Below are 24,900 nucleotides of genomic sequence, written 5' to 3'. Positions count from 1 at the left end.
TGGATTCAGAAGCAAACCAGCAAATAATGCTGCTTGTGTAACAATGGTGTTACATGTTCCACCCTAGAGGCCCCCAGAACTGTCTGTGCCACATCATTCTGTACCATTTGTGACCTCTGAAAACTCTTCAAGAGTTGCCCTGTGTAGACCACATTATAGAAATCCAAACAAGAGGTGACTAGGGTATCTCTAGACCACTAGATCCCTTATGTTAGTCTATGGGGATCCATAGACTATTCCTCCATCAGGAATTGAATTTATTTGTATAACTTCATAACAGTGCATTAGGTTTAGGAGTATCCGGGTCCTGTACTCACCGGGCATAAGAAGGAATATGTAGAATATATCCAAACAGCCATATATGGTAGATGGCATATGTGGCTGTTTGAATATATTCTACATATTCCTTTTTTTAAACATATATTTTTATTGTTTATAACTATAAGTATCAAGCACAGTGCAACCATTTTGGCATTACTTTGCCTTACATACAAAAATATAACCAAACCATTAACATTCTAATTATTGGTACAATATTTACATTTTGATTCTAATCCTCCTAGCTATTTTTGGTCCGACCTTCCCCTCTTTTTTGTAACCACAGGTAAAACTTATTCCAGGTATCATAATATTCTTATTCCCCCTTATCTTTCAGTATTAAAGTTACATATTCCTTCTTCTGCCCGGTGAGTACCAGGACCTGGTTACTTCTAAATCTTTAAACTCTCAGAATAGACTAGAGAAAGATTGCATGGCCTCATATATGGGGTTTTGCATGGCTTCCATATAATGTAACATCTCTATCTGTCTACATTGAGAACTTTAAGGACACTATATGATAGTGGTAAATGATATCTGGTAAATTTAATGCCTAAAATGACTGCTTAATTTATTTGTACCCACGCACTGATTCTTGGGAGTTCTGTACTGACAGATTTCAATTTCTTTAGCAGAACAGAATGCAGCACATTTCTCTTGCAGCACAGTTCTTCATTCCTTACAGTACATAAGTTACATGAAATTTAAATATAATCCAGCAGGAGCAGATAATCATTAGACTCCTGTCTCCTGTTAAAATAGCAGGTACAGCTACAGTATGTCTGAGGGCCTTTGCACAACTTATTCTTATGTGCCAATTGTTGTAAGTAGGGTCAGGGAGTCCTACTTACAGTTACCTCTTATGTGGACTATGCAACACACTTTATAGAGGTTGCCACTGAAGTGTCTTAAAATGACTCCTGCCTTGGGAAATTGATTCTATGTGTTGGGAATTTTCATCTGGTCCAGAAGACAGCAAGATAAATAGTTATGGGTGCACATTGGTTAGTCCAGATATAACAACTACTGTGTGAGCCACACTGGTTATCAGTGGGCTTCTAGGTGTAATTCTAAGGTACTGGTGGTTACCTATAAAGCCTTACATTGCACAGGGCCTGGATAGTTGTGGAATCTTCTGTCCAACCTACAATATGTGACAGGGTTGGCATGCACCAGGTCCCATCAAGTAAGCAGTATCACAAATGGAAGCTAGAAGGTATGTCTTCTCTGTCATTGCACCTGTTCCATGGAAGAGCACCCACCTAAAATTTGGCTGGTGTTAACCCTGCTGGCCTTTAAAAAGATCGTGAAGATTTGGATCACCTTCTAGGCCATGGCTACATAGGTATTATATGTATAGTTCTCAATTTTTGGTATAATGTATTTTATTTTGTTCTATTATTTTAACATTTTCTTTTGTATCAGAATGGTGTTTCTTAGAGAACAGAATAGAGGATAGTACCCTGTTTCTCCAACAATACGGCCTCCCCCAATAGGAAGTCCCAGCATGTTTTATAGGCACGAAATGAAATTAAGCCCATCCCCCCAAATTAAGGCCTATATTAAAACATGCAAAATGGGGGGGAATGGTGGGGGAGCTTGCCATTAGGAAGTACTTTTGTTGCACACCCGGATATGGTGCTGCCTGCGTTGACCCCGATACGAAGTGCCCCACCAACGCCGAGGTCAACATCCAAGCCGTCGCTGCCCTCCCAAAGATGCAAGGGGGGAATTAAGTCACCCCCGAAAAGACAGCCTAGCCATTTTTTCGGGGCTTAAAAAAAAATAAGACCTGGCCTTATTATATGAGAAACACGGTATTTCCATTGCATTTCCAAATAAACCAAGAGGGCTAGCTAGATTCAGAATTAAAGAACTTTTATCTCATTGACTAAAGCTGCCTTCACCAGTCCACTGTAATTCTTATTCTCTGTAACTAAGGTGATGTGAACTTGCATGCCTTTTTGCTTCTATAAAGGAAAAGGATTGCAATTTGAAACTTCCTTTGTGGAAATAGCAAGCCTGCCTAGCCCGCATGCTTAATCACATATGTGGGAAACTCCAGGGTCTGTTGAAATACAGTGCTCAGTAGCTCCAGTCAACATAGTAACAATCCTTTCCTGATGTTTTAGTTTGCTACAAATAGATAGCCTTTTATAAAAAAGGAACATTAAAAAAAACAGGCCAAACCGTTTCTCATCTGCAGCAGAAAGAGGTACAGTTCAAACTTTTACCATTTCATTCTGTGTTCCCCAGAGGTGTTAATTTACCACCTCTTCTAGCAGCAGGGAACTAGAAGATAATGCTCCTTATTCTTACAGCACATCACTGATGGGCTGAGATGATGGGAGTTTTAGCCTCAGCATCTGAGAGGCACCGGTTTAGAAAAGGCTGTTGTAGAAAATAATAGCAATTTCAAAAAAGGCATAAGTATGAGCTGGATGATACCCTGGGTTGATAAGCAGAAGGGCCAATAGATAATTTCAGCTCAGACTAACCTAGTGCCTGTCCGCTCCTGGGATTGCACAATGAGAAGGCAAACACCATTCATATTCTGTTCCGTTGAGCTGAGAGACTTTTACAAAATCTGTGCATCCATATTGATTTGAGAGCACAGGCTATAATTTGATCCATTTTAAATAACGTGTTACATATGTACAGTAGTACTAACACATGTATTTATTAAGAGCTATGATGGCGCAATGGTTAGTATGCAGTACAAGCTACTTCTGTTGACAGCCAGCTGCCAGCAGTTCAGCTGTTCAATTCTCACCAGCTCAAGGCTGAGTCAGCCTTCCATCCTTCCTAGATCCGTAAGATGAGGACCCAGATTGTTGGGGGCAATATGCTGACTCTGTAAACCACTTAGAGAAGGCTGTAAAGCACTGTGAAATGGTGTATAAGTCTAAGTGCTATTGCTATTTATTTGAACCACAAATGTTGGTGCTTTTGTTCCCAAATTTGTGTTGTTGGATGATAGCATCTGTTGGAAACAAAAGGGCTATGGCCAAAAACTCAGTGCAGTTACATAGTTTTCTGTGTAGGCATACCCAGAACATAGCTGGTATGTGTCTCCTTTAGTGCAGTTCATTCATCCTTAAATTTGAATTAATTTAGCCAGTGAGGAACTGGGTTTGGGCTTCGGGGAGCTGAATAAAACCAGACATGTCAGATGAATGGGATATGAAAACAACACCTCCACCTGAGAACAGTAGCATATTGATGGGAGCAGAAGTCAGAATGGCTAGATCCAGACTAGAAACTCTGAGAAAATAGGTCATGCTTGGCAATTTTGGTCCTAAATTATTCTTACCATATGCCTCCTTTTCTTTGTGGGCTTGTAGCAATCCCATTGCCAAAGCACACACTGGGGAGTTAGGAGCAGATTGATGAAGAAAACACAAGATTTTGTGCAGATTAGGGTACTCTGGAGGTTCCCAGAAATCCTGAGGGTGCTGCCGTAGCCACTGTTCCAATACAAGGAGTACAGCCCTGCAGTCAGAAAAGAAATACAATCAGCTCCTGATCCACACTCACCCCAAGCCATGGGTGATACTCTTGTTCCACACAAGCGACTCCTGGCTTTCAACTGTCCCTATTTTACTCTAATCATCTCACTCAATAAAGTTGCCCCTCCTGTATCAAGGTTCACATTAATCTGGTACCTAGAGGTAGTCCTCAACTTTCACAATTGGGACCAGAATTTCCATTGTTAAGCAAGGCAATTGTTAAGTGAGTTTAAGTATTTAATTGTTTAATTGTTAAGTGAATCATGTGGTTGTTAACCAAATCCAACTTTCCCAATTGACTTTGCTTGTCAGAAATGGACTCTGAAGGTCAGAAATGGTGATCACATGCCAATTGCCAAACATCCAAATTTTGATCTCGTGACTGTGAGGAGCTGCAGCTATTGTAAATGTGAAGATAGATTGTAAGTCACTTTTTCAGTGATGCTGTAACTTCAAAGCTTGCTAAACAAATACTTGTAAGTCGAGGACTACCTGTGATGTTTTTCTTGCATGCCCTCTTCTCATAAGAACCTCCCTTTCCCCCCAAAGACATGAAAGGAGATTTTTAAACAATAACATTTCCCCTGCTTCTGTTCCTCCTCCTGGAAATATTTTCTTTTACTACTCAATCATATTGTCGAAGGCAGAACATTCTTATTTTTTTTAAAGTCTTAATTACTGTAGGGCATCCTTGTGCAGCAGCAAGAGTTTTATCACTTATCTCCTCTTGAGCATCATAATTTAGACTCAGAGCAGCTAGAACTAATGATTCTGGGCTAGTTTTTGATACAAGCAATCATTTGAAACTCTCGGATTAACCACTAGGTGGAATTGTTTGTATGGGTCCACAAAATGTACAGTACTATGCATAAATCACCTTTTCTCAATCTGCATTCCCTCCAGATGTGTGGAGAATTCCTCACTCAGCATGGCTACTGCTAAGAATTCTGGGAGTTGAGATCTCACAAATAAGGATGACTCAAAGATAATGTTTGTAAGCCTACCCAGAGTCGCCTCTGTGTGAGATAGGCGGTAAACATGTCAAACAAACAAACAAAGTGGACTCTTGCAATATGATAAATCAAAAGAAGCCTGGTGGATTATGCTCTATAACTGAACATTTGTGACTGTTTTGTCCTGCAATCATGCTGTCTTTTACTGCCAGCTGTTTCCTGGTATTCTTTGTGCCATATGCTTTGAGTCAATAATTAGATTTTTATGAAGCTACATTGAGCTATGCTGGCATGAAAGAATCTATCTACAGGGAAGCTGCCAGAAGCAGCAGAAGAATATTCTCTACTTCTGTTCTGCCAAGTTCCTAATTCAATCCTTCCTTGGAGATCTGAATTGGGAGCCTCCTGTGTTCTCCACATCTACACCATCCACCCTGTCTCAGTGGCTCACTTGTCTGGTCCAAGAGGCAGCAGCAACTCCAACACCTGCATGAGAGTAGCAAAGGCTTGATAGGTAGCCAGGAAGCTAGATGTGTAGTTGAGGTCACCCTCCTTGTTGGCTGTCAGCAGCCATTTCACTAGCTGAGGGAGTGTGGCAGCCCGCAATGTACGCCTCTTGCAAGTACGGTACTGGACAAAAGGACATTCTGATGTTTCTGGATGCTTCTTCTGGGAAAAGGGTAGGCATGAGATAAATGGTAAGTCATGCAACAACACTGCTCTCGCATATAAATAAGTCAAAAGTATATATTTGAAGCTTGACAAAGTAAATGGCGGCTCTTTGACTGATCCGAAAGGGTTAAGCAGAATGGGACATTGAAGGGTTAAGCAGAATGGGACATTAAGTAGGAGACCATCGGCATATCTCAGGGCCTTACTAGCAGAAGGCAAAGACAACCCATTTCTGTACTGCTGCCAAAAAAATCACATGCTTGTGTTTAAGGAGTCATCATGATCAGTTCAAAGGCCCATCTAGCCCAGCATTCTCTGCTCTAAGTGCAGGATCATTGGAGCCTTGGAAGTCCAGAGTATTATAAGGCAGCATCACTTTTCTGGTAACTGCTATTGAGCTGTAGGTTGCATCAGATACTATAAGTATCATGTAGCCATTGCGGCCATTGCGGCCATTGGCCACTAAGTGCCCTTTCCTCCAGGTAACATTAAACCTAGGGATAGGTTCTATCATTTCAATGCAATGAAAAACTTTTCAAAATGATTAAGACCAACTGCATGAAAAATGTCTCACTTTCAGTGAATTACTTTTTCCTCCTGACCTCCACTAATTTCTTTCCCTTGTGATAAAAAAGGAGAGGTTCTTGTTCTTCTTTGAATGATAACAGAACCTACCAAGGAAGATGTTCCTCTGGCTGCAGGCTCTGCCTTCACTCGCTCAAGGATGATGCTATAGATGGCTCCATCTTCAGCCTCTTCTCCCCACTGCTGTAAGGGCGTCTGGTGAAAGGTAAGGAATAAGCTAGAGAATACATTAGCTTCCAGCCTCATCCTGGTTTTCAAGAATGCTTCTATTCCTATGTAAGCCCCAGAGGTATTCTTAGAAATTAAAAAGGATAGGTGATGTGCTGGTCCACCAGAAAAAAAAGGCAAGGTGAGTTGCAAAAGGTCATAATGAAAGCCTTAAAGAGCAGGAAACCAACTCAGATTGGGATTAGGCAGCCTCATTTGTTTGCCTGATAAATGTGTATTTTGTGAAAAGGCCCTTTCCTTGCTTCAAAGGGTTAGGAACCCAATCTTATCTCACTCAAAATTGTTGTCACATAAGAGTACCATATCTTTTATTAGGCTTAGTCATTTTCAGCACATTGAGGCAAAAGCTAAGCCATAAATAAACCCAGAGATCTGTTTATGAATAAGATTTGCCAGTAAGAAAAAAGGCCATCTATAAAGGTGTAATCAGTCTATCTTTGGAAGCCAATGACCTGACCTATACCTCCTAAGTGAACATGCAGATTAAATGGAATTAACTTTTTGATTTCGTATGTCTTCAAATATTGTGATGTGATTCTTAATCAAAAATATGCACCAAGACCTACATAAAAATAATATATATTTAATGGTGAGGTATTTTTAGAAAAATGTATTTTGTCAAAAATTGAAATACAAATTAAAATGTTTTAAAATATTATTTGATGCAGTATATTTTGAAAAATTACAAATCAGTGGGGCAATCTGATCATAATGTATTTATTCATAGATATTTAAGAAGAACTGCCATGGACTAGAAATAGATTAACTAATCTATCCCTAATTAACATAACTATTATTTTTCCAGTAGTAAAATCAAAGAGGTGGGGGAGCTAAGAAACATTAAACATAGTTTCCATAACTCTAACACATGAAATTTCACATTCTCCAGATCAGGTGCAGACATGGAAACACAGACTCACATGCTCACAATCCCAAAGGATGACTTCCATAGAGAGGGTTGTGGAGATGAAATAAGTGTCTCCCTGCTTCACTTCCATGCTATACTGCTAAGGAGCAGATGCTTATGAAGTCAGCCAAGACCTAATACTATTATAATACTCCTGAGAACCTACTGATCCTGCCTGCAACCCATACAGTAATTGGAGGGATGTGCTTTGTGTTTTTATAATTTCCTCATTCTTCCTCTGCAAATAAGTTGCAGGTGCTATGGAGTGTACATAGTATGTAAGAACAAGGCAGCCCACAGTACATACTCTGGTTGTCTCAATATGTAGCTTTGTCCTGGCCTGGAGGAGCCTGGAGTAAGAAACATAGCTGGAACATCAGTTAGAATCCATCCCTCCCCTTTCCCTCCCTCTCCTTCTCTCCTTTTTTCTTTCCCCCTCTCTCTCCCCCTTCCCTATTTTCTTTGTTGAAACCTCTTCTGAAAGAACTGAGATTGGAAAAAAGTTCTTGACTATTGGAAGCAGAGTGCTTTGGAGTGCAAGAGTAGCCATGAGTCCTCTTGTATAGTCTTACTGTTCCCAGCCATATAATTTGTCTGCCAGGTTGAAGTCCTGGATATCATCCTTATACCAGATAGCTTGAGCAGAGAGATCAAGAAGGCAGAAGTTGATAGCATTAAATGTCAGTCCTCTGAATGATCTATGGATTTCAGTCTTTCCTCCTGCAATCACTGGATACAGAGCATTCTTAGTTCTGGATGACAGAGGAAAAGGATCAAGGGGCTATCTTCACAGATTTCCAAAACCCTTCCTGGAATTCCTAGTCATATAAACAACAACTGTTCTTGAATATGTAGCTATAGAGAGGACCCTTTGGTATAGAGAGGTAGGTATATTGGAAATGTTTTGCCTATAAATGATAGAGCTACATTAGAAGCCACAGGCTAATCAACAGATACTCCTCTAGAGCAGTGGTTCCCCAACCTTTCTGGCTTCGTGCACCAGCGGAAGAGGAAATGGTTCCACGCATGCAGCTCCATTTGCGCAAATGGCAGGCACTCATGCGTGTGTGCATAAAGCTCCATTTGTATGAGCGGCGGGGTGCCTGTCACTCACACAAATGGAGCTTCACACACAGACGCGTGCACACACACACACACACACACACTAGCCGCCAGTCTGCAAATGGAGCTGCATGCATAAGTCTGTGCACTTGCTGCTTGCGCAGCCCAGTTCCAAACAGGCTGCAGCCCATGAGTTGAGGACCCCTGCTCTAGAGCACTTGCCAAGCACAGAAAACTGGGTAGAAATAAATCAGGGCTAACTTACTGTAAATATGATACGCAAGTTTTGTGATCTCTGTTTAGATCTTTAATTAAGAGCTAATTAGTTAATTAAGATCTTTTGTCCAATGTTCTTTGTTCAAATTAAACTTTTTCTTCAATAAACACCATGTAGTTGTGTGAATCTTATCTTACATTATGTTATATTAACTATATACAGTTTAAGAGGTAGTTATTCCCATAAGATGCAAAATTATATTAAACTTGCACTTAATTTGGATGGCTTTGTTTTATTGTTTAGTTTTTTATTAGCCTTGCTGAGTAGAGAGCAATTACACAGAAATTGAATATTAATATTGTATTTAATGGGTACATAATTACAGATTCTTAGGAGCCAAACCTTTGCAATATCAATGAGTTCTTCATTTCAAAATGTATCATTCCACTATTGAGAAGCTTTCAGCAGTCTTTATGTCAGTTAAGTTTCACCAACTGTTTAATATACTGTATAAAAATATAAAAATGTAATAAACAAACAAATAAATAAATAGGTCTTTCATTTTGGTGAAAGGAGTATCACAGAAGTCTCTCCTTCTTCTCTTGGAATGAAATTTGTACACAGCCATTCTACCACCTTCCCTCACGCCATATGTGCATATCCAAGTGTAATCCTCTCCTCAGTGGGAAAGCCACCACCAAAATGCACAATCACACATGGCTCTGGGAGAGACATTCTGCCCTCTTGGCCTCTCTTCTTGATCCAGTTACTGCTGTTTCACTCGTGACCTTCTTTGACATTCCCTATAGAGGAAAGCCACAGGACCGGTCTGGCAAGAGGTGTGAATGTAATACTACCACCATCTGTGCACTGCCCGGTGCCAGGCACTAGGCAGGGCATGTTTCAGTAAATGCTGGCATCCTTCAACATTGGCAGGTAAGAAAATTGCTGTATCTTTCTTCTCACTTCTCAAAAGCCACACATCTCTATTTTCTATATCAGCTGGAATTACTCTACAAAGGCACAAGCTTACGAAATAAAAGTACATAAGTAAATTGACTAATACATTGCTCAATCTCCCTGTCTCAGATTTTCATATATAAGATGCAACATACCGATTGTCTATTATTACCAACTTTAAATAATAGCTGCACCAGATAAGAATATTGACATTAAGTGTTTTCATAAAGGCAGCACTGCTATGTATATGGGGAGGAAACATGATCTTGCTCTCAAATATTAAAAATATTTTACAAATTTTCAAATATTTCCCCTTGTTATATTAATACACATCCCAATTCTCTGCCCTGTTTTTCTTTATATATTCCCTGACATGCATGTTCTTTTTTGGGTTATTGAAGAGAAATCTTTACCCTTTTCCCTGGATTCAACATTTCACAAAGTGTTGATGATAGTTTATGTTTGTCTGAAGTGAATTATAAGGTCAAAGCAAGGGACCTCAAGCCAGGTTTTTAGGTTTAAGGTGATGGTGATGATGGATTTTAATCATTCCTCTTTAAAATGGTTGATGCTTAATTCTTTACAGGAGGTCAAAAATTTTGGGCACTTCCAACATGCCTCCCATCAACCAGCTATTGCTGTGGGAATAAAACGTCTGCGCCATTACTAATATTAATAGTCCATTTTTTTCTCTATGGGCAAGAAGAGAGAAGGGGTTAAATCAGCAGTTCTGCCTCTTATCGAAGTAATTCGATAAGGAGATCGTCCTTCAGGTCGCTAACTTTCGGGCTGCCGGCTGAAGGGGTTTTCTTTAGACAAGATCCATACAAGCTCCTGCAGTTCAATTAAAAGGGCACTGCGAGAACTAAGCGGCCCGCCTCCTGAGCTTGCTTGGACAAGGGTGGAAAAACTCTGAAAAATTTGGCAACTGATAAACAGACACCATCCTCCGGAGTCTGAGGACGAAATAAAACCCAGTGAGGTGTGAGGCTTGCTGAGAGCTGGCCCGAAGCAAGAGGTCAGCCGGCTAAGCCTCACGCAGCCCTGAAGGGAGGAGGAGGTGCACGGGTCGAAATGCTTTTCCCTCCCGCAACAGCCCTCCGAGAGAGCACGGCCACGTGCTTCTGTTGCACCCGAGGAGTCCCCAAAGCCGAAATACGCCCCCCTCGCCCTCTCCCGAGACCCGACGCGTACCATCGCGATCTCCGCTTTGGCCATCGCCGCCTCGGGATCTCTTGGCCGCCGCTGCCCCGCCGTCGGTCGCTGCTTTGCCAGGAGCAATGTAGGTATCAACAGCTCCGCGCTTCCCTGCGGGAGGGCAGGGCTGAGCCTCTGGACCACCTGACGATTTTTCCACCCAGCCTTCGGGCTCCACAGAGATGGCAGCAGCCTAGCGGATAGCCAGAGCGATGGCTGAGCAGCCTCGTGGAGGAGAGGCGAGCTAGCTCAAGTTTACCACTCGCGCTTGGTTGGCCCTTGGGGATCAGGTCCGGAAGCCTGAGGGGAGAATAAACGTCGAGGCGCTCCGATATCCTTCTCACTCCTCGAGAGATCGAGGGAAAGAACTGGACTGTTGGCGGATCGTAAAAGGGCGCATTTTCTCTTTTGCTGCCTCTCTATTGGCTCCAGCCTTACTTTTCGATAGTTGTGCGCCAACCGGGCTGCCATTCGGACATTCTTTCTCAAACATAGGCCTTACCGATAAGGCATTTCGGTTACCAGCTGTTTATACAACCTTGTTCCTCCTTTCCATGCCTAACTAGAGTGGAAGAAAAATACACATCTGCCAAAGAGCTTATTGGTGTTCAAACAACTTCATGCTGAGGAGATGAGGAATAGAAGCTGAAGAGGAGAGTGCAAGGAAACTTGAAGCTAATTTCCCTCTAAGAGCTGGAATAGCATGTGAAAATGACTCACTTACTTCTTACAATAACTAAGGAACTACAAGTATTGCAGGCACCACTTTTTAAAGATCCAACTTTCCTCCTTTAGCATGCTGTAGGATGCCAGAATTCTTCCACATTATCAGATATAGTTGTTGGATGTGAATAGAGGATCTGGAAAACTGGAATTTAGAAAAAGAGATTTTGCATATCTGAAAGTTTGAAATATTTTTTTTCATGTTTTTTATTACATTTAATTGCTTCCCATCTTACATAAATGAGCTCACATTTAATTTTGAAATACATAAAAATATTGAAATTGCAATCACCTGCTTTTTCTTGAAGTAAATTTTATTGTCAAATAGTCAGATATGGATTTGAACACACACAATAGAATTGCAGTAAACATAAAAGATAAAAACTATTATCAATGTCAGCACCGTTATATCCTATTTTCTAACACCTCCATTTATAATTCACCTATTTATTTGTTACCTCTAGATCAGGGTATCAAACTGGCGGCCTATGGGCCAGATGTGTCACACACAGGCCACACCCACCCCGGCTTTGCAAAGGCCAAAAATGTGATATGTCGCGATATGGCATGTGAAGAATGAATCTTTAGTAGAGCTTCAATTCAAAGTCACCATAGAGTTTCACAGGTTATCTTCAATCTGGATTATAGAAATCTTAGAAAACACAGAGCTGGAAGTGACTTTGGAGGTCTAGTCCAACCTTCTGCTCGAATAGGAGACTCTATATCATGCTGGACAAATGGTTATCCAATCTTTTCTTAAAACCTTCAGTGATGGAGAACCCACAGCTTTCCACTGTTCTCATTGTCAGCAAATTTCTTCTTAATTCTTTCTTGTTCTGCCCTTAGGTGCTTTGGAGAATAGGTGTACCCCTTCTCTGCGACAGTTCGTTAAGTATTAAAAGACTGCTCTCTTGTCACCTCTACTCCTTCTAGTTTCAAAATAACTCTCTAATCATAAAGCCACATCGACTCTCATCTAAACTATTTACAGGAAAAACTAGACATCTAGATTGAAGAGAATGATCAAAATTGAGAGTAATTCTTATCCACATGCAATTCAATAATTCATTCAAGTACCAAGGGAGTGAGTAAAGGAGAAACATGAATTGTTGTATATAAAAAGTGAAGATATTTGAATTTTTTGAAATCTATAGCAGGAACAGTTTTAAAAACAGGAAGTGCTAAAAACAGGTAACATACAAATATTTTTGTAGATGACAAAAATATACATTCGTAAGATGTTCTATGTAAGCTATTGGAAGGGCATGATCTGCAAATAGGGTGGCACAATGTCTTGTGGGGAAAAAGAGTAAACCATATTTACACTTTCAAAACCACCAAATTAAAGATGTGTTATTACAAATTTGAGAGAAAATAAAAAGAAAACATATTAAAATCCCAGGATGGTTATGAACAATGGAAGCTATGATATATCCAATTACATTAGATAAATCCAAAAAGATAAGGTACAGTCAATTACTAGATAATCTAGGTAGATTAAAGACGAACCAAGAACTGAGAGAAGAGGGTATAATGATAGATTGGTGGCCTTTTTTCTTAATTTTTTTCTTTTAAGAATATAGTGTGTATTTTAAGAATGTACCAAGTAGAATCCGAATGGAAGTTATGTATTATATTGAATGTTATAACTTTAGGGTATATATTGAAGCCTAAATAAGAGTTAAATGGATAAACTTAAAAGATATAAAGGCGTCATACTCCAATCAGTAACTACAGGAGAAATTTTGTTTAATGAGAAAAGATAATAGATAATTGAAACAGGACAGACAAAAATATAAATACAATGATTTGAATTGAGATGAGATAATTAAAATAAAATTGAGAAAATTAAAAGAGGGGAGAAGCTATGCAGAAAATGTAAAATAGTAATAAGATATGGAATAGAATATAAAAATGAGCATGAATCTGAATTTGTGTCTGTACGAAGAAATGTAACCCGGGATTACGCTACTTTCAAAAAGATGTTTTATTTGTATTTTTTTCTCTTTGTGAAAACTCAAATAAAATTTACAAAAAAAAAAAAAAAAAAAAAAGAATTTAGTATTAAGATTAGGTCCAAAACACCAAGTAATTTAATCCTTATACAGTTACATTATATTACACTTCATGCATTTAAACTTTGCAATTTAAATGTGGCTTTTGTTAAAGTTAAATTTTTGTATTAAAATATTTCACATTATAAAGACTAAACGTTATTCCAGCTTATATTTTTCTTATTTCTTAGAAAGAAATGTTTTCCATGTAGAAATATTTGAAGTGATCTTATAGGTATGTAAAGATAATGGACTCTACTCACTTTTATCAGTTATTAAATTATACAGAAAATGACTGAGACTTACTTTGATGTAGACATGCAACTGATAGCATCCTTAAAAGTTGTTCCCCACTTTCAAATTAAAATGCTGTCTGCTAATCCTTGAGATAGCAGGAAACTATACCAACATAAAATGTGCCGTCCCTAATTCACAGTACTTATCCTGTTCTTATTTATGATATATTGAGTGCCTTAAGGAGAAGATCTAGTGACTTTTACTAACTTTTACTGTTTCCTTCCCCCCACAAGTATCCCCAACTGGCACAAAACTCACGTTGGAATTACAAGAGGGGAGAGAAGGAATATTATGTAGTCTGTAAAAAAATGGTGTAATTAGTTGGATGATAGGAGGGTAAGAATAAAAAATAATATAAACAAATTTTATTAGATAGATAGTTAACAAAAACTGGGAAAGTAGATGTGACAACATTGTAAAGATTGCATTTGTGTTGTTTTGTTGTATAGTTTTGTATTTATGTTTTTAATTGTGTAAAATTAAATAAAAATTTATTTAAAAAACATGTTCTATGTAAGATAAACTTTTAGCTTGGTCTTTTTTCTCTGCATAAATAATTTCATCATAGTTCTAACTCTAAAATTTAAATTGCAGCATTTTGTTAGGAGCAATTCAGAATTTAGTATTAAGATTAGGGTCTTCCAGTTTGAAGTCTCGTCAGTGACAGACAGAAATCTGCGATCGTGCACAGTTTCTGTCTGGGCTCGCCGCTGGAGCGCCCCAAGCAAGCTGGTTTGGGGCTAAGCCACCCCGTAGAGGTGGTGAAGAGGGGGAGACCACCAGCAGGGTCGAGGAGAGCTGCATCTTTCCTCCTCAGCTGGCCATTACTCCCTTTCCCAAAGGCGGTTGCAGCGGTGGTCAGAAATGGCCACCACAAAGAAGAACTTCGACCGAAAAGAATGTGCAGGAGGAAGATAAGAAGTGAAAGTTTTGGCTGACCGGGTTAAATTGTAAAAACAACAACTAAGGTACCTAGAATTTAAACTTACAAAAAATAACATCGCTCCCAAAGAAGAGTCGGAAGCAGCGAAGGAAAGTGAAAAGGGAAAGGTTTGGCTTTTTCCCCCTTCTCTCTCCTTCCCTATACTGACAACTAAGAGACTTAAATAAGAAATCGGAAAAATCCTCTTTGACATCAATAGGCAATTAAGCTGAAAATAAAACAAAATGCCAAAGGGATAATAAAGATTTCTGAACATTAAAAATTTTCTTTTTCATAAGCAGGAAGGGAGAGAGAAAGAATAAGGGCAGGATCTGGAAGAGGGAGGAGACTGCCTGGAATTAAAAAGAATCTACAGTAAAACTTCAACAAGACTTCTAAAAGATACATTTTAACTGAAACTTTGTAACTAAACAATAACCCCAGGAAGAGAAAGTGAAAAAAAAGAGCAAAAAGAAACAACTTGCATGTATTTGGATTATTTGGTGATCTTTGGATTCTTGGTTATTACATTTGAATGACTAAAATCAATCGGGTGGTTGTTTAAAAATTTATACAATGGAATCACTTCTGGATGAATTGAAAATGGAACTTAAAAAGTACAAAGAAGATGCACAAGAAGGGAAGGGTTCTTTTGGCTTCGTTTTCAATTCTTAGAAATGGAGATTTGGAACTATGAGAAACAACAAGAAACGTCTGCAAAACAAGAAGACTGGGACAAAGAAGAAGCCATCTTTAATGAACAAGTAATTTTATGTGGGGAAGAAAAAGGAAAGGGGGGAAAGAGAATGGAGAATTTAAGACTTAAAAAAACAACCAAAGAAAAGAAAAATAATTTGAAAAATAAGTATAATACTGGAAAGCAACAGAAAAGGGAATACAGAAGAGAGAAATAGAGGTAGAGAGACAAGGGGGTAAAAAGGGAGAGAGAGAAGAAGAGAGGGAAGAAGGAAAGGAAAAGAAGTTACAAAGGACCGGGGCAAGATATAGAGAAACAGGACCTATTTAGAGATAATGGGTGAAAATCTAACTGAAAAAGGGATTCTGTAAAGGTACATAAGATTGTATTGTTATATTAGTAATAGAAATAACTTTAGAAAATTGGAAACAATGTATGATTAAAATGAGGGATAAAATAGTGTAACTTAGTGAAATGTTTGTGAATAAAATAAGTGAAATAAAATAAATGAGAAAATTGAATTAGGAAGGAGCAGGGAACATTTTAATTAGTTAATGTTTTAAAAATATAAGTGAAGAGGGGGCGGGAAATTAACTATGGAAAGCTTATAATTGTTCCCATAGAAGTATGATATTTAATTGAAAAGTAATGTTAAAGATGTTAAGACTTTAATGAATATTAATATTAATGATAGAATTGAATTGGAATGGAATGTTTTAATTATATACATTTATAATTTTTTCTTTTTTTAAGAATATAGTGTGTATTTTAAGAATGTACCAAGTAGAATCCGAATGGAAGTTATGTATTATATTGAATGTTATAACTTTAGGGTATATATTGAAGCCTAAATAAGAGTTAAATGGATAAACTTAAAAGATATAAAGGCGTCATACTCCAATCAGTAACTACAGGAGAAATTTTGTTTAATGAGAAAAGATAATAGATAATTGAAACAGGACAGACAAAAAATATAAATACAATGATTTGAATTGAGATGAGATAATTAAAATAAAATTGAGAAAATTAAAAGAGGGGAGAAGCTATGCAGAAAATGTAAAATAGTAATAAGATATGGAATATAATATAAAAATGAGCATGAATCTGAATTTGTGTCTGTACGAAGAAATGTAACCCGGGATTACGCTACTTTCAAAAAAGATGTTTTATTTGTATTTTTTTTCTCTTTGTGAAAACTCAAATAAAATTTACAAAAAAAAAAAAAAAAAAAAAAGAATTTAGTATTAAGATTAGGTCCAAAACACCAAGTAATTTAATCCTTATACAGTTACATTATATTACACTTCATGCATTTAAACTTTGCAATTTAAATGTGGCTTTTGTTGCAAAGTTAGAATTTTTGTATTAAAATATTTCACATTATAAAGACTAAACGTTATTCCAGCTTATATTTTTCTTATTTCTTAGAAAGAAATGTTTTCCATGTAGAAATATTTGAAGTGATCTTATAGGTATGTAAAAATAATGGACTCTACTCACATTTATCAGTTATTAAATTATACAGAAAATGACTGAGACTTACTTTGATGTAGACATGCAACTGATAGCATCCTTAAAAGTTGTTCCCCACTTTCAAATTAAAATGCTGTCTGCTAATCCTTGAGATAGCAGGAAACTATACCAACATAAAATGTGCCGTCCCTAATTCACAGTACTTATCCTGTTCTTATTTATGATATATTGAGCGCTTTAAGGAGAAGATCTAGTGACTTTTACTAACTTTTCCTAACTGTTTCCTTTCCCCCCCACAAGTATCCCCAACTGGCAGTGAAACACCTACCAATCGCTGTCCTTAGCACGGAATGGGATAGGGGCTGTTGCAGAAGACTAGATTGGCAAGGTCAGATAATTCAAACTCCTCAGCATTTTCCCTCTTCTGAATGTTAGTTTAAATTATTTCAGTGTAATGCCTAAAATAGCCCTCAGTATTCCACAATGCATTACATTTTGTTCCCACATTTGTTTCTCTTATAATTGCATTGAAAACCCTAAAGCAATCCAAAGTTTTGGATGAGAGTCTGCATCATGTAGAATGGCTAGAGCAATTTAAAGTTCTATCAAATTCCTTTTTATGCACATTATATACAATTTTCTTTTTCAGAAAAAAGACAAATATAAATTGCCTTTTCCCACACACCGAGTAACGCCACTACTGTTTTTCAATAGCACAAATATTTAAAAATAAATGTGATTTTATTCAATCTGTGGAAAAAATGCAACCTGAATAAGATCCAGATAATTAGCAATATCCCATTCCATTTCTGGAAAAGGCTATCAAGATGATGAACTTGCAACTCCAAAGACATCAAAATTAGATTGAATATCTGGACCCATCTCAGATAGGTTTTTGGCTGGGATATGGTACCAAAACTGATTTGGCTCTTAGTGATATATCAGTCAAGATATAACTGCCTAGTGAGACTGGGCCTTTGTAGCAGTGATTTGCAATAGTTCTAGTTTTTCTTAATGGGCAAACAGGGGACTCTCCTGTTTTAACATCTTGCCCTCCACGTTGTTCAACAGCTACATGAAATTGCTTCGGCAAATTATCCAGACTAGAGTTGGAATGGGATATCATCAATTTGCTGATGCCGATGACACCATACTCTATTGCACTTACTATCTGACTTAACAGTAACAGGCTAGACAAGAGGTAAATGCAGTTAGTAATAGAAAATTAGATTTGAGGGCTGAAATTCAATCTGTTTTTGATATGGTTCACTTTTTCCTGTAAAAGAAAAAAAAAGAGCAGCTTTTAACCTATATCCACAGGATTCACTATATGAATTTTTCACAATTACACCCGGTACTGCAGTTGTGATTCTTCATCTGGTTGGATTTGGATTTGGTAACAATTGATAATATGCTTTTACATTATCTTCTGCCTGAAGCTACTGTACTCTTAAAAAGGATCTGGAAGTTACAAATTGATGCAAAATATACTAAGTAGATTATTGCTAAGTCATGCAAAGTAATAGAATTGTATTATGCCTTTATACCAGGGGTGGGCAAACTTTTTGGCTCGGGGCCGCATTGACTTTTAAAATTTGACAAGACGGGCCGGGTCAGCACAAGATTTTTTGGGAATCCCCCTTCTTCTCCTTCCCCTCCCCTCGGAGGCCCCTGAGTCAGGAGTTGCTACCGCGGCGAGGCTCCGTGCGGCTCCAGTCCCGCATTGCCCCGGAAGGGAAAGGCAAAAAGGAAGAGCCACGGCGGTGCTTTGCAACGGCAGCAGCGGCACCGGAGGCTCAGGCTCAGCGGCTCCTGGTTTTGCCTTTTCCTTCCCAAGGCAACGCGGGACTGGAGCGCGCGGAGCTGCGCTGGCAGTAGCAACTCCTGACAGCCCCAGCCGGACACCTGAGCGGAGCCCGGGCGGAACTGCCTGTTGCTGCTGCCGGAGCACCGCCAGGTCGCCTCCTCCAAGCAGCCCGCCCGCCCGCCCGCCGGGCTTCCCTCCGCCGCGCTTGGGGCCAGGCGCGAGCCCGCGAGTTAAAGGAAGCCGAAAGTTGCTGGGAAGTTGCTCGGGTTTCCGGGCTTCAGGGCTTTGCAAAGGCAAAGTCTGCAGGCGGGAGCGTCTTCCCGCCGAGAACGGGAAGGGTTCCGCCTGGCGGGCGGGGCGGGCTGCTTGGAGCGGGCTGCCGTGCGGCTCGGGGCAAGGCGCGAGCCCTCAAGTTAAAAGTTGCTGGGAAGTTGCTCGGGTGCTGGGAGCAGGCTTTTAAAGTGCCGCCCGAGCAAAGTTTAAGCAGCCCGCCCATCGGGCGGAACCTTCCCGCTCCTCAGCGGGAAGACGCTCCAGCCTGCAAACTTTGCCTTTGCAAAGTTTAAGCCTGGAAGCCCGGAAATCAAGCAACTTCCCAGCAACTTTAGGCTTCGTTTTAACTCGCGGGCGCTTGCACCTCGCCCTGAGCCGCACAGCAGCCCGCTCCAAGCAGCCCACCCGCCCGCCGGCGGACCCTTCCGCTCCTCGGCGGGAAGACGCTCCAGCCTGCAAACTTTGCCTTTGCAAAGCCCTGAAGCCTCGGGAAATCTGAACACTTCCAGCAACTTTCGCTCGTTTCAACTCGCGGGCGCTCGCGCCCCGAGCCGCACGGAGGAGGAAGCCCGGACGCCCCGGTCGCCTCCTCCAAGCAGCCCGCCTGCCCGCCGGGCTTCCCCTCCGCTGCGCGGCTCGGGCCAGGCGCGGCGCCCGCGTTAAAACGCGAAGCCGAAGTTGCTGGGAAGTTGCTCGGGTGCTGGGAGCAGGCTTTAAAGTGCCGCCCAAGCAGGAACGCCGAGCCGGGAAACGGGGCACCAAGGCAGGGCAAGGCTCCACCAGCAGCGGCCTAGCTTTAGGTGGCTCAAGCAGCTTGCTCCAGCAGCCCGCCCGCCCGCCGGCGGAACCCTTCCCGCTCCTCAGCGGGAAGACACTCCAGCCTGCAAGCTTTGCCTTTGCAAAGTTTAAGCCTGGAAGCCCCGGAAAAAAAGGGGGATCGGCGGGACTCACCTTCGAGAGGTCGCACTCAAGGTGATTTTGAACTCCCAGCCGAGGCCTTTGCAAATTTCTTTTCTTTCCTACTCCTAGATCGCTCCGCACTGTTTTGCAGCTTTGGGGGCCACACGGCACAGGGCAATACGCCACGCCCAGCGATTTTTTTTCAGGGGCGGGCGGATTGGACAGACCAATGGCAGCGATTTTTTTCAGGGGCGGGCCGCATTGGACAGACCAACGGGCCGGATGTGGCCCGTGGGCCGTAGTTTGCCCACCCCTGCTTTATACCATCGACCCTGGCATCCTTTTGGACCGTCTGCAGGGGATGGGATGGGCGGCCCAGTTCTGCGCTGGTTCAGTTCCTTTCTCTGTAGCAGGTCCCAATTGGTATAGGGACCTGATAGGGAGTGAGAGGTCCAGCCCTCGGCCACTATTCTGTGGTGTACCAAAGGGCTCGCTACTTTCTCCACTCCTTTTCAACATCTATATGAAACTGCTGGGTGAGATCATCCATCACCATGGGTTAAGGTATATACTGTATGCTGATGACACTATATTTCCATTCTTGGTGACCTAAGTGATGCTGTGGCTGCCTTTTCACGGTGCCTGGAAGCTGTGGGGACCTGGATGGGGGACAACCTCTGAGTGGCTTTGGGTATGCAGGGCTCTGGGATCCGGGACTTTGTCATCTTTGACTCTGGATGGGATGGTGCTGCCCCAGAAAGACCCTCTGCAACTTAGAAGTTCTCCTAGACTCACGACTCCTATTTGAAGAACAGGTGGCAGTCACAGCTAGGAGAGTCTTCATGCGGTGCACCAGTTGTGGCCTTTCCTGGATTCCTTTTTCTTTTTCATTTTCTTCCCATTTTCATGGGACAATATTCCTAAGTAATTATTCACATTTATTGAGCTTGGTTTCAGAGCCATCTTTGGTCTCTGGGGCACTGACTCTGGGACTCTGAATGCAATTTTTTTTATCTTGGCAGAGGCAGACAACATACAGGCAATTTCAGCCTGAACAGGGTTTATTGCATCATACACAGCAAACAAAGAGTGATCTAATCTGCACAGAAAGTTACAGAGCAAGTGACACCCACCCTTGTGATAGAATGTTGGGATGGGTGGGTGGCAAAATCATCAAATTTAGGCTCAGTCGATATAGTTGTGTACAGATTTTACAAATTCTGAGAAATAATCTGGATTATTTGGATGGGGAACTAGATACATTTTCCTTCTCTCCTTCAGAAGCCTCACGGTCACATCTCCATAGATGAACCCACTCTTCTCATATAGCTAAAAGGCAGGGAAACAGGATCTAGGCACTGGCTTCAGCTCACTAAGTTCCTGTGTACGCTGCAGGGAGGTGGAACAGATCCACAAATGGGTCATTTTTTTTCTGAGTTCTGCAAAACTGATGGACATAAAATGTGGGACTGGCTCATGCAGAAGACCAGTAACTAGGAAGCACTTTTAATAGCTAAGGAGGCTGAAGCACAGCAGGATCTAATGAAGATAGGGCTACACAGAATGCAATCACATCTTCCCATCCTTCTTTCTGTAGCGAGTGCGACGTTTGGTCTTGGCCTCAATGATTTGCTGAGATTGACGCTTCAGAGCTGCCCTTGTCACCACATCAGCATCATCCTCCCCACTGTCCTCCTCATCTGCAAATAGATAAAAAAATAGATAAAAAACATCACAGTGCCATAAGCCAAGGAAGATTATCCACTATGAATATGGTACACATGAGTGGTTAAATAAAACAAAGGTCAGAGTCAGAAAACCACAACTCTGTAGCTGCTTATAACTAAGGGAGATAATGTATCTGTGGAGCCAAAGCTGTTGTGGCCCACCAGCTGCCAATGATGAAGAAGTTGGGGAAGAACCTGGGCCAGTTCTGGAGCCTGGGGAAGGCTCTGATGGATGCTCAGCATTGGACACAGAGACAGAGCCAGGGCCGTCCGGCATTTCCCAGCCAGAGAGGCAGCTGCCTTTGGTGTCAGAGATGAGTGAGGAGGAGGAACAGCTGGGACCTATTCCAGATGCATGTATGCGCAGAGCAGATAGGAGAGGTGAACAATGGAAGACAATGAGCCAGCTCAGGAAACAAAAAAATGTGGATGCTGAATGGGCCATTCCCTTCCTGGCTGGGGAATAAATAGGAGGAAAGGGGAATGGTTTGGTTGTGGCAGCCAACTGTTCGCATTTCTGGAAAGTTTGCTCCTTGTGTGTTTTGTGTACATATTGGCAAAAAAAATCAGAAAATAAAATACAAGCTGAATAGTCAAGATCTTGTTGATGACCCAAGCTCTGTAAAGGACCTTGGAATACTCACCTCTAATGATCTAAGTGCTAGAGCCCACTGCAACTACATAGCCAAAAAGGCATTAAGAGTTGTTAACCTAATCCTACGTAGCTTTTTCTCTGGTAATATCACACTACTAACCAGAGCATACAAAACATTTGCTAGACCAATACTCGAATACAGTTCATCAGTCTGGAACCCACATTACGTATCTGATATTAGCACAATTGAGAAAGTCCAGAAATATTTCACAAGAAGAGTTCTCCACTCCTCCACTCGCTGTAGAATACCTTATGCCACCAGACTTGAAATTCTAGAACTAGAAAACCTTGAATTACGCCGTCTTCGGTCTGATTTAAGCATGGTATATAAAATCATACATTGCAATGTCCTACCTGTCAATGAATACTTCAGCTTCAACCATAACAACACAAGAGCACACAATAGATACAAACTCAATGTTAACCGCACCAAACTTGATTGCAGGAAATATGACTTCAGCAATAGAGTGGTCAATGTCTGGAATACTCTACCCGACTCTGTAGTTTCTTCCCCAAACACTTTAACCTTAGACTGTCTACTATTGACCTCACCCCTTTCCTAAGAGGTCTGTAGGGGCGTGCATAAGCGCACCAACATGCCTACCGTCCCTGTCCTATTGTTTCTCTTATTCTTCTTTTATTTTTCTTATATGTACCCATTTCATGTATTCACAACTATGTATTCACTTATACTTATTATCTTGTAAACAATTGGCAAATCAAATAAATAAATAAATAAAGACTACCTTGCCAGAACTGAGGTTTGTCTATTTCTCTGCTTGAACTGACTTAATTTGCAGCCTCCTAGCTGGGAGCTCACAGCCTTGCATTTATCATAACATAAGGTTGGGGTAGTCAACAATTATATCAAATGTGTAAATAAAAGAAATGACATTTTAGATCATTTCTCTTTTTTTGTTGTAAGCTTATCTTAACAGCACAAAGGCAAGCAATTTATGCTTTTAAAAAGTACTGAAGACCTCACTATTCAGTAATTCCACAGAATCATGTCATAACGAAGATCATAAACAGTCCACAGTCATAAGAAAATAATAACCTTAACTACTGGATTAAACTTGATTCTGTACTCGCACCACCTGTTGAACCACTGGATACAGAGCCACAGAAAAGGTAGCATATAAGTTTTTGTTCTGCGGCCACATTGTCCTCCTAATCCCTGGCTAGACTTGCTTACTTACCATAATACATATCCTGCTTCTGCGCAATGGGAAGTTTCACTCTGGTATTGAAGGCAGGCAATCTCCTCTCAAGTTTAGAATGAAACTGAAACAACACAACTGCACTTTAGATTGTAGACATGGGAGAGGGCAACGACAGCTGGTGCACTGAGGTAGAGCCTAGCAAACCTGGTAGCTCAGCAATTGTGATCTACATTTTTCTCACCAAATTAATAGTGCTAATTCAGAGACATTAAAGCTCATGAAACTGTAGAGTATATTTTATTCAAACAAGTGAAGATAGGAAAGAAGGAGCTATTGGGTAAGGGTATTGAGTAAGAATTACAATTCTTTATCAGCCATGTACTTTCTAGGATGACTAATTTGGTATTAGCTTATAACTAGCCTATCACAAAAATATATATTGGCTGATCACAAAACATGCTTAACTAGGCCAGTGCAAGATCTAGAAGCTGTATTTGCCTAACATGCTAAACCTAGTTACTTCTAATCTTACTTTGCTTTTGTGGTTTATTGTTTTATGCAAACTAGCCCATTTGATTAATTTATGGTTCGCTATATCCTGAAAACTCAGAAAAGGGGTTAAAACAGTACACATGTTAAACATGGTCATTTTAAAAAACATTTGCACAAGAAACTCAAAATCTCACCTAACTGGGCCTGAGTTTTAATTAAAAAATGTCCTTCAAAACTGGAAAGCTTTCTTGTTAGTGTAAAAACTTGAACAGCCCAGAATAGGCTCAGGACCTGTTTCTATCTAGAATTATATGAATCATACATACAGCCAAAGAATGCCTTTAACAGTTCTACCAACTGTTTTAATGTCTACTATGATCATTGACCACCACGAACCTCTGTAGAAGCTTGGAGAAACAGTGCTTTCTTTGGTCATGTATAAATTAAAAAAAAATATTGCAAAAGATACCATAAATCATTCAAAAGAAACTAAACTTTGGAGTGTTGTTTTTAGAATTTCACTGCTTGATAAAATTGGGGAATAGATAACGATAAAGAATCTCTTTAAACCGTGGAATTCTTGGTGCTGTTGACTATTTGCTCCAGATGTTTCGTTACCAGACTAGGTAACATCTTCAGTGCTACTTTCTTTTCTCCCATCCACTTCAATAGCACTTTTCTTGCACATCAGCAAGAAAATAACTAAGCTCAGAGAGCACACCAAGGACTATACAGTTCAACCTGAGCTACATAAATTCTTCTATTAATCCTTATAAAACAATAATCAAATACATTTTTAAGAAAATGCATATTGCTCTTTAGCCTGATCTGGACTCACCTCCACTTCTTCAATTCTCCTAAGAAGCTCTGCCTTATCTTGATTCTTCAAGAATTCCACCAAATATAGCAATTTCTCTTCTGTTTGGGCCATGAGATCAAGAACATATTCACTCGCTTTCTCATCCAACTCCATGGAAGCAAAGTGGCTATCTTCCTAGGAAAAAGAAATGCTGCTAACTGGCCCGGGTTCCAATATAGCACAACAACAAAGCGCACCAATGTGCCTGCTGTCCCTGTCCTATTGTTTCTTTTTATTTTTCTTATATGTA

General features: G+C 40.3%; 2 protein-coding genes across 6 annotated transcripts in view; both read right to left on the bottom strand.

Moving 5' to 3' along the window:
- RGL3 (ral guanine nucleotide dissociation stimulator like 3) overlaps nucleotides 1-11,315 on the bottom strand; it is a 39,297-nt gene extending 27,982 nt beyond the window's left edge. The window contains exons 1-4 of one of the 4 annotated variants that reach the window (XM_087957073.1): nucleotides 10,606-11,315; nucleotides 6,128-6,232; nucleotides 5,232-5,449; nucleotides 3,632-3,810 (exon numbers count right to left, since the gene is read on the bottom strand). In XM_087957073.1, the coding sequence (XP_087813199.1) occupies nucleotides 3,632-3,810; nucleotides 5,232-5,449; nucleotides 6,128-6,232; nucleotides 10,606-10,629 (526 nt within the window). In that variant the 5' untranslated portion in view covers nucleotides 10,630-11,315. The remainder of the gene's footprint in view (nucleotides 1-3,631; nucleotides 3,811-5,231; nucleotides 5,450-6,127; nucleotides 6,233-10,605) is intronic. The other 3 variants (XM_026679598.2, XM_026679597.2, XM_087957071.1) reach the window with 3 other exon arrangements.
- Nucleotides 11,316-17,675: 6,360 nt separating this feature from the next.
- The window catches only part of ODAD3 (outer dynein arm docking complex subunit 3), a 31,058-nt gene continuing 23,833 nt past the window's right edge, over nucleotides 17,676-24,900 (bottom strand). Inside the window, exons 11-14 of one of the 2 annotated variants that reach the window (XR_015747896.1) lie at nucleotides 24,630-24,785; nucleotides 23,336-23,420; nucleotides 20,888-21,454; nucleotides 17,676-18,050 (exon numbers count right to left, since the gene is read on the bottom strand). Coding sequence is in view for 1 of the 2 variants with exons in the window: in XM_026679612.2 (XP_026535397.1) it covers nucleotides 21,324-21,454; nucleotides 23,336-23,420; nucleotides 24,630-24,785 (372 nt within the window). In the remaining variant the exon portion in view is untranslated. Of the gene's footprint in view, nucleotides 18,051-20,076; nucleotides 21,455-23,335; nucleotides 23,421-24,629; nucleotides 24,786-24,900 lie in introns of those variants that run through there. The other variant, XM_026679612.2, reaches the window with a different exon arrangement.

Source organism: Notechis scutatus, chromosome 2 (genome assembly GCF_049901735.1).
Source record: "Notechis scutatus isolate UNSWTSFEM ecotype Mainland chromosome 2, rNotScu1.2, whole genome shotgun sequence".
Taxonomy (NCBI): Eukaryota; Metazoa; Chordata; class Lepidosauria; order Squamata; family Elapidae; genus Notechis; species Notechis scutatus.
Note: the sequence above shows the minus strand (reverse complement) of the source record. Positions and strands in the feature narration are given on the sequence as shown.